At 41.5% G+C, this 9429-nt stretch overlaps 1 protein-coding gene across 1 annotated transcript; it reads right to left on the reverse strand.

Annotated features, from left to right (window-relative positions):
* Window positions 1-2203: 2203 nt before the first annotated feature.
* On the reverse strand, window positions 2204-6478 carry eny2 (ENY2 transcription and export complex 2 subunit). The gene is made up of 4 exons (XM_069702185.1): window positions 6016-6478; window positions 4799-4869; window positions 3681-3755; window positions 2204-3349 (listed from the first exon to the last, which is right to left on the reverse strand). Exons 1-4 carry the CDS (start codon window positions 6081-6083, stop codon window positions 3276-3278), a joined length of 288 nt encoding a protein of 95 aa, XP_069558286.1. The 5' UTR covers window positions 6084-6478; the 3' UTR covers window positions 2204-3275.
* Between the last annotated feature and the right edge of the window lie 2951 nt (window positions 6479-9429).

A 9429-nucleotide genomic window follows, 5' to 3' on the forward strand; every position in this document is an offset into this window, starting at 1 on the left:
ATCAAAACAAAAACATACAGGAATTTAACTCTGAGCTCGTTGTTTGGGTTTTTGGCTGGACAGCAGCAGCAGCGGGTCCAGCCAAAAAATGTCAAAAACAAATGTCTGTCACCGACTGTGAGTGACTGAGTGAAGTCACACCATTGGTCAGCCAAAAACAGCACGTCTTGTATTTGTTTTCAAATTAAAAGCCCTTATTTCAAATTAAAAGCCCTCCAGTGTTTCACACAGGGACCAGGCATATACTTAACCACGTGTCATCCCACCATGACGGGCCCCATTGGTTTGTGAAATGCCATCTTGAAGCCTCAAGTCTGACATTTTGTCTGTCACCATCTTGGTTTTACGGAGCCAGGAGGGACCATATTGCTATATATACCAGCTGGGGAGGAGCAAATGGTGGATCTAAGTGAGAACCAGAAAAACACTACGCCTACCCATACCAGCAAACTGACTGCACCCCAGACACGCTCCCAAATACCTCTCATTAAGGCCTAATATCTAATTGATCATGGAATTATTTCAGAAGGAGCAGCAGAACACAGATCAGGAGGAGATAATTTAGCTCAAGACACCATAATGACTTCTGGAAAAAAATGTATTGACTTCACATTTGATGCTTTGAATGGGAGTCTATTGGAGCCAGCCCCTGGTGGCCTCCTATGGTATTGCACTTCTGCATTCTTTTTTGCAGACCTGGAGATTATGTCCATTTTTATGCACTCTATTGATGGTTTTGATCTTGTCTTAATTATTACTAAATGGTATAAACTATCATGTCATGGTATCAAATTGATGCTTATTGGAGTCAAAATGCAACTCTGCTATTGAAACACAGTGTGGTTGTTCATTTCATCCTGTGCAAACCAAGGAACTTGAAACAACCTGACAGCAAGGTTTCAGTGAAGGCAATTTGTTCCCCGTGAATTGGGTTACTCCTGCCCATTTTTTTCGGGCTCTCTGGGAAGTTTGGTATTCAGGAAGTAAAGCAGCACCAGGTTTCGCATTCCAGGATCAGGTCTGTTCAGATCTTAGTCCTTTAAATCAATGGACAATGTTAATTCACAGAATCAGTTGGGTGTAATTCATGTTACATGTAACATAACTCATTTTCCTGTCAACTATTCTCTCCTTTGTAAGTTGTGTCGTTCTGATCTGTGAAGGACCAAGTGTGAAGCTCTCTGCTGTGTTGCTGGGATTACACTTTCAAGCTGAACCAAAATGGACCACATGTAAGAGGAAAGCATAATATGTTTGCTCTCTTTTACTGTTTAGCTACAGACAGAATATCAAAAAGCAACAAAAAGTACAAGTCATTCTTACAAACTGTTTCACACAATGAATGAAGCCTTTGCTCAATTATTTACTGACAAGGCTTTATTTTGAATCAGTATTAGTCTGAACCTTCCCCAAGAAATGACTTTGACAGTTTTCCTAATTACTTTCCTAAATTTTGCAACCAAAATATAGACTCTGTCATTGTTACTTTTCCAAAAACACAAAACCTGGTAAACAGAAGTTGCTAGTTGGGAAGCAAAAAAAAAAAAAAGTACTGCAAATGACATGAAAACAACAACGAAGCAAAAAAACAGGAATCTTTGGGTACAGAAAAGGACGCTGTAGGAGGACAACTCAACACACCTGCCCACTAAGTCTATCAAAATGATAGAAAAACAAAAGAATTGGACCCAGTCAAACAAAATCAAAGTTGGGAGTCACTGAGGGGAACAGGAAATGAATTTAAGTCAGACTGAAGGTAGAAACCTTCCACACTGACCGGAAAACAAGAAAACAAAAGGAGAGAGAGACAGACAGACAGACAGACAGCTGAGCACCAAACCAGCCTCTTTATGTAACCTCCCAGTCAGGCTGATCGCCACCAGGTGAGGGAGAACATCGCAGGTGCAACAGATGCCTCCTGATGAGCCAGAAACCTGGATCTTTGATCCCTCTGAGCAGAACAGTCACAGTGAACACGTCACATCTTAAAGTCAACAGTGTTAGAAATGTGAAAGTTCTTCCTCCACCAGTTTCATCGCCTTGATACAAAATACAATCAGCAGCTGTGTATTCACACTGTTTCGCCTTCAAAAATAAAAATAAAAAGTGCTCATTAAAAACAGGTGGAGCTGAACGTCTGAACAGTCAAAGCTTCTATATTCAAATATATTATTATTGTGAGAAGGAATTTTGTCCACTCAAGTCCAATAAATCACAAACTTTATTTAAACAGCACATGTCATATACAAAGAACAATTACATGTTCAAATTAGATGCATTTACAAATTAAGATTAATTGTAGTCAGAGGATTGGTGAAAACACAATGAAACACCTCCGTCTGTGTCCGGTCAGTACTGTATGTCAACTGTATGTTTACATTCAAGTAAATCACTTCATATAAAATACACGCTGATCAGCCACAACATTAAAACCACCTGCATAATATTGGGTAGGTCCCCATGCGCCACCAAAACAGCTCCAAACTGTCGAGGCATGGACTCACCAAGACCTCTGAAGGTGTCCTGTGGTATCACACAAGATCCTTCAAGTCCTGGAAGCTGCAAGGTAGGCCTTTACGGAAAGGACTTCAACACCTTGAACTCTCCTTCATGCTCCTCGACCATTCCTGAATAAAAATTTTTTTTTATAAAAAAGCAGGAACATCATTCTGTTGAGAAAGGCCATGCTAGCAAGGCATATTGCTGACATGTAGGGGTGTATGTGGTCTGCAACAACATTTAGGTATGTGGTACGTGTCAAAGTAACATCGGCATGAACGCCAGGCTCCAAGGTTTCCCAGCGGAGCATCGCCCAGAGTATCACGCTGCCGCCGCCGCTGGTTTGCCTTCTTCCTGCTGCCGTCTCTTCACCAGGAAAACGACGCACACACACATCTGGCTGTCCTCATGATGTAGAAGACCAGGCTGCAGCCTTCATGAATGGTCGAGTTCTTACTCTCACGTGTCCTTTGTAGGAGCTTTGTACGACGGATGGAGGTCAGCACGGGCACTCTGACCTGTCTGCTGCTGGGTCGCCCCGTGTAGAGCAAGCTGCAATCCACTGCGTATTCTGACATCTTTCTACCATCTATCAGATTCTCACGCCCATTTTTCCTGCTTCCAACGACCGGCTGTTCACTTGCTGCCTTCTATACCTCGCCCCCTGACAGGTGCCATAGTAACACTGTGAGTGGTTTTAATGTTGTGGCTGATGGGTGTAAATGCGTGTATCACAATAATATAGGCAAGTGGTCTAATGACACGTTCAGTCGAAATTATGAGGCATGCTGAGCTAAGAAGGCTCTTATTCTCTGTAGAAGCTCCTTCTTGACGCTGTCTGGCACCAAGGCTGCAAGAAACAAACATACACGTTAAACGCTCACAGCCCCCAGAAAGAAGACTGAACCACCTCCTGCTGAAGCTACTGTGTGGAAAATCTGGCAACTTTAGAGTTAAGCTTCCGCTGTCTTTAAAGGAAGTCTCAATGTTGTGTTAAACTCAGCTGTAGACTAATGCAACACAACCGTGTCACCATAACGACCAATAAGAACTGTTTTTAGGGTGTAAACTCTTTTACGGTGGATTTTCCTTTCATAAAGACTGTGGGAAACAGACCAGACAGAAACATGATTGACATTGATACTATACAGCGGCTCCTTTAAATAACGAAAGTGAAGTACCTCTTCCTTTAGGAGTGATCTCTACAACAAGATCCTCCACAGTGACATGCTCCAAGCCCTTTTCTTTGATGACCTCTGTGAATCAATAAATGCAGAGGATATTTTACAGGAGCAGCAGACACACAAACCAAAGAACAGAACAGAACATTCTGCCTCATATCAGTCACAACATAAAACAAAGAACAAACGTAAAAAACCACTCTGTGTGTGTGTGTGTGTCAGCCTTCGTTACATCAACTTCATTATGAAAACTGGCACTTGAAAATGACTTCAACAACACCAAGCTGCATATTAAAAGAGTTCCTGCAGTTCCAGCAATCAGACACGTGTTGTTTATCATTCCCTAAACACGTCTTTTAAACGCTGAATGATTTTATAGCAACTTGGAAGATGTTTTTTGTTCTCTTCAAGTGCCATTTTTTTTGCATTAATTGCTGACAGAAACATATTTTATAGATATATTGACAGTTAGAACTTTCGGTCACACGGCTCAGTTGTTTCACTTGTATATAACACAAACTGTCGTGTTGCTGTTTCTCTCCAGAGCAGTTAAAGGTCACTGATAGATTGTAAGTGGCTGAGGAGACGCTGCACTACTTTTTATATGAAGACAATGTATGAACATAGATTAAAGTGTACATTTTACAGAAAATAACATTCAAATCAGGTGAGACACATTGTCTGTCTGTGGATAAGACAAAATCCACAACTTTCTGATGCTGTAAAAGTACAGTGAACCCTCGCTATAACGCGGTTCACCTTTCACGGTCTCGCTGCTTCACGGATTTGCATCGTGCATTGAAATCACATTACGACTATATGTAACGTAGATATATTTAATGTCCAGTTCTATCTATTTCAATTGTAAAATAAAGGTTACTACTTCACGGATTTCACCTATCACGGTTTCTATTTGGAACGTAACCCCCGCGAAAAATGAGGGTTCACTGTATTACAAAAAAACGCAGCCACGACACAAAGAAAACAAACTGCACACACACACACAAAAAATGTAAATAACAACTCCTGAAGAAACACGAGCAAACCCATCACAACTCAACTTCAATCAGTCAGTAACGACCTGATGTGTGTTTTATCGACACCGCTGTCGTTTCTACCTTTGCAGTGAGCCTTCATCTGGTCCTTCCATCCACACTCGGCGAGCTTGGCTCTCAGTAGCTCCTTCAGTCTGTCAGTGAGATTAAATTAAAGACATGTGAGAACATAGCAGATGTGTTTCTGCCTTATGCTAATGAAGTTATCAATAACAGCTGAAAACGTCTGTTTATTTGGGCCCTCCTGTGCTGTTGGCTCTGTTATGCTGACAGTCTCACTGTGAACTAGTCAGAGTGATGCTTGCCAGAGAAATAAATATGTGATGGAGCAGCTGCCTTCATAGTCTGGAGCAGTTCAATATTTATACCATATGCAGAGTAAAGTTACCCTGTTGAACATGTAGCAGACGCGTGACAGCTGGCAACGTCTCGGTGCACAAGTCAGACATGTCCACGACTGAATTATTGGTAAGGCAGAATTTAAGATATCGTCTTGTACTTTGGAGTTAATTCCTTTATTCTGCTTACGGGTGACAAATGAAAGGAAAAACTAACATAACATGTCTTCGTAAAGAGTTTGATTCATGTCATTTTAATAACCATCCAACCATTCAGTGAGCCCTCGTGCCCCGTGTGGGGGAGCATCCTGGAGGAGACCACTTCCTTCAGGATGGAAATGTTTCATCATGAGCACGAAGACGTAACAAAGAGTGAAACCGTTTTAGCTTTCTGCATCATCTGCTGGTTTGGAAAAGAAACGGAGGAGCAGAAAAAGCTCCGTCTCTGGAGATATATTCCACACTTTATAACGTGATGCCGAACAGTTGACTTGTTTCACTGATCAATAATGCAGCCTGTTGCCTTAAACCGCTGCCATGATATTGTTCCCCTCCATCCAAGTTTGTATTTGTTCCACGAGCCATTAAGGTTTTAAAACAAACAATGCTCATAATAAATAGGCAGGATGTCCAGATGGTCTGGACGTCCATCTTTGGTGTGTATGCCCATTGCTGACTCTGTATGACTGTATGTGTGTGTGTGTGTGTGTGTGTGTTCAAATACAGTGTATGTGAGCACAGACTCCTGCTCCAGATGCAGAGGGTTGACAGCACATCTGGCAGAATGTAAATAATGTAAATACTGAGTACTGTAAATACTGTAAGTACTGTAAATACTGTAAGTACTGTACGTACGTCACCACCTCCCGTATTTGAACACCTGGATGTTGTCCCGCTGTTCGTCAACATGAGTGAACAGTTACACGTGTGTTGTCGTCTCACCTTTCTCTTTCTCCCATCTCTGTCAGCTTCTGGTTTATCGTCGCCCTCATCCTGGACTCTTTGCTCATAGTCTTTGACCTCCTGAGGGACGGAGATCCGCTGGAAAGTCGAGCTTCCGCCGTGAAGTTCGACAGCAGCACGTCACGTCGACGTGGTCAGATCCGCCGACGCGAGTCCACATGGACTGACACGCTGGAGCAGGTCGGATCGATGCGGCGTTGCTCTTCGCCCGAGGTCAGCGGCGCAGCGACATGGGAAACAGGTAAGAAGAAATGAGGTCAACCGGCGCTGACAGGGGAGCAGGCACATTTGGACCAAACATTACCAAATCCGTCGGTCGCTATGAGCTGAACTGTTCGTTCAATTGACTTTTAAAGCGAAAGCAACGCTTTAAAGTTGTACCCGGTTGGTCGCTTTGGAAGAAAAACAGCTTCATTTGCGGATTTTACCATCAGATATTATATTCCGGGGAGAAACACAGCTGTCTTTAAGTGGTTCCTACACCTTATTGTCGTGCAGTACTCTGTTAGGCCGCACGGTGGCAATGTTGGTCAATGCATCTCATCTAAATGAGCTCTGGGCTACCTCACTTCAGAGGATCATGTCACTCCTTCACATTTCATATAAACACTGGCTACCGGTGCCTGAAGCTGCCCGCTGTACCTCACAGGCCTACTTTATACTTTCATAAAGAAAAAAAACTGGGTTTGTCCCCAGCTCTTTAAGACACACACATATCGGTTCAACTTTGGGTGGCTGCATGAACTTCAACAAACTGTGCAGTTGTTCGAGTAAAACAAAGTTTAGTTAGTGTTGAAGTTGGAGCTGGTTGCGCTGCACATGCAATTAGGAATAGGTCCTGCTTGAATCAAACACACTCTGTAATGGTGTTCATTTCAAGTTGAACTGAATAAGGTGTTATTTGCTTAGTTATCAAATGCAGCAGTAACAACCTCTACCACAAGTAGCACTTGTTGAAGAGATCTGGTTCTTACAGCTGATGGAAAACATGTTCGATCTGGATGTATAAGGAGGAATATAACAGTCTTACATGCTGTGAAGCATCGCCGCGACCCAACCGATGAAACTCTATGGCTTCAGACATTTGTGTGTATGACAACGTGTTGTTATTACCATTGGTCTGACCTTTTAGATTATGCATTTATTCTAAATCCAGTTTATTTTGGGAAATATTATAAAATATGATGTTGTTACTCGGTAACACATAAGATCTGATGATGACAGAAGTCGTCAGATGCAGGTTTTAGATTTTGGGTCACAGCAGCTATCAGCTGCTGGAATGTCCAGCGAGACAAATTACAAACATGATGTTTATCAACAATTACTGCAACGTAACCAAGTAAAAATGATGGATACACTTCATGTTTTTTTTTTCTAGTAAACAAGAAGAGATATTTGTGGTGTCTGTCTGAACTCAATTATGTGACATGACTGACATCAGTCAGTCTTTAGTGATGCACAGGAGCCCGGAGGAGGAACTGGAACATGTCTATTTGTTCTTCATTCATGTCTGATGCTAATCATACCCTTTTTAAATACTGTAGTAAACTATGCATGAACAAAATGCATTTGATACTGATAGGGTTTGATGTTTTTAAGACCGAGGAACCTGCTGCTACCTCTGACAGCATGAGAGACTCTGGAAACTGGAAGGAGGTCTAAAGAGAGCTAAATGAAACTTTTTAAACCTCACACTTAAATTATCTCTGGTCTTTGTCACACAAATGCTGTACAGCATTAGAAATGCACCATCCTCTCTGCTGTGTGGAGGCATCTCTGCAGCAGGTCCTGGAAGACTTATGAAAGGAAGAGGGGAACATACAGAAAAAAAAAAACAGTTGGAGAGTTACTTGAAATCTGCAACCATAAAATGTGTTTTCCAGCAAAATGATAACGCAAAACAAAACTAATGCTGCACAGGAGTGGCTGTTAACCAACAGGGTTAATGTGCTGGAGTGGAGAGGTCACACCTGAGTTCAGATGGTGGGAATGGAAAACTGCTGTCATGCAGAGAGCTGATAAACCAGATGAATAGTTAATTTTCCAAATACCCCATCCCTCATACACACGGCTCATGTATCTATTTTAACGAAGTGACCTGTGACCTGGGTGATGATTTCTAAAGCTCTGCACACCCAGGGGGTGTTTGCCTATTTCTCTCATAATTATCAAAAAAGGTTGTATCTCCAGGACAACGTTGCCATTGGAGCACTTTGTTTTGTCCTCCCTGAGACTGCTGACAACAATGTTCAGCTTTCTGTCTCATTAATACAATTTTTAGGGGGTCAGAAGGAGACTTTGAGCTTCTGCTGAACTTCAGCTCCATTCAAATAAACGTTTTCAACGAGCATTGTGGCAGAAGATAAGTGAGGCACATATATTTCCGGATTACCTGAATTAGAAAGTACCAAACCAAATTAGTTTTCCAATCATGAGGTTCAATGGTTCACTTGTAACACCTCTTGGATGGCTTGGAAACAGACATGAGAACATTCTGTTTGAGCCAGAAGCAGACTGAACTATGTAAAATATTCAAGGCTTCAAAGTCTTAACATCACAGCTTTATGAGAAGCAGTGTCCTGAATGGAAGGGAATCTCGCAGTGTTAATTTCATTCACACAGACACACACATGCAGGCACACATCTAATTCTAATCTTAACAATAGAATCAACCAGCCCAGTGAGAAAGTAAAGACTGCGAAAAATGTCCTCACTGTGTCTAAATGTCCTCACTACGGTGGTACAAAATGAAAACTGGTCCTCTCAAAGATAATTGTCCAAGTGCACACACACACACACACACACACACACACACACACACACACACACACACACACACACACACACACACACACACACACACACACACACACACACACACACACACACACACACACACACACACACACAGAGAGAGAACTCTGTTGTTTGGATTCATTTCTCAAAATTTTGATTTGAAAAATGTGACTCCACCAGAGGAGCCTTAAAACATTTTAAATATACCCACTGGTTTCATGTATGAAATTCATCATTTCAAGTCACCTTCTGTTGCTCATGTTGCATTATTTATCATTGTTAAAATCTTGAACAACAGCAAAGAGGTACACAAATATTGTGTTTCATTTAGTACTTCAAGTAAGATTCTATAATTATTAAAGTGAGCTCTAAAAATGTATAGCTTCTTTTTGTTTTTAAATCCTCTTTAATACTATGCTAAAGGGAAAAACATTAAAGTCTATCATTCAACTGTTATCATGATATGCAAGCAATCCCTTCTACCAAGCAGTTCTCACAAATGGATTCAGATTTATTAAAGTAAAAGACAGTAAAGCCTGTTGATGAAGCTCAACAGAGAGAAAGAATAAAAGCTTACTTTTTATGGTACAGTTTTTT

This window comes from Brachyistius frenatus, unplaced genomic scaffold (genome assembly GCF_029030835.1).
Source record: "Brachyistius frenatus isolate BFR_SWC_R1_liver_20210118 unplaced genomic scaffold, ASM2903083v1 Contig_40, whole genome shotgun sequence".
Lineage (NCBI taxonomy): Eukaryota > Metazoa > Chordata > Actinopteri > Embiotocidae > Brachyistius > Brachyistius frenatus.

Excerpts from the sequence above, each read along its gene's own strand:
- eny2 (XM_069702185.1), bottom strand. The coding sequence starts at position 6,083 with ATGAGCAAAGAGTCCAGGATGAGGGCGACGATAAACCAGAAGCTGACA. Across the intron at positions 4,870-6,015 it reads GAGATGGGAGAAAGAGAAAG|ACTGAAGGAGCTACTGAGAG; the intron begins GTGAGACGACAA and ends TCTCACTGACAG. Across the intron at positions 3,756-4,798 it reads GATGAAGGCTCACTGCAAAG|AGGTCATCAAAGAAAAGGGC; the intron begins GTAGAAACGACA and ends ATTGATTCACAG.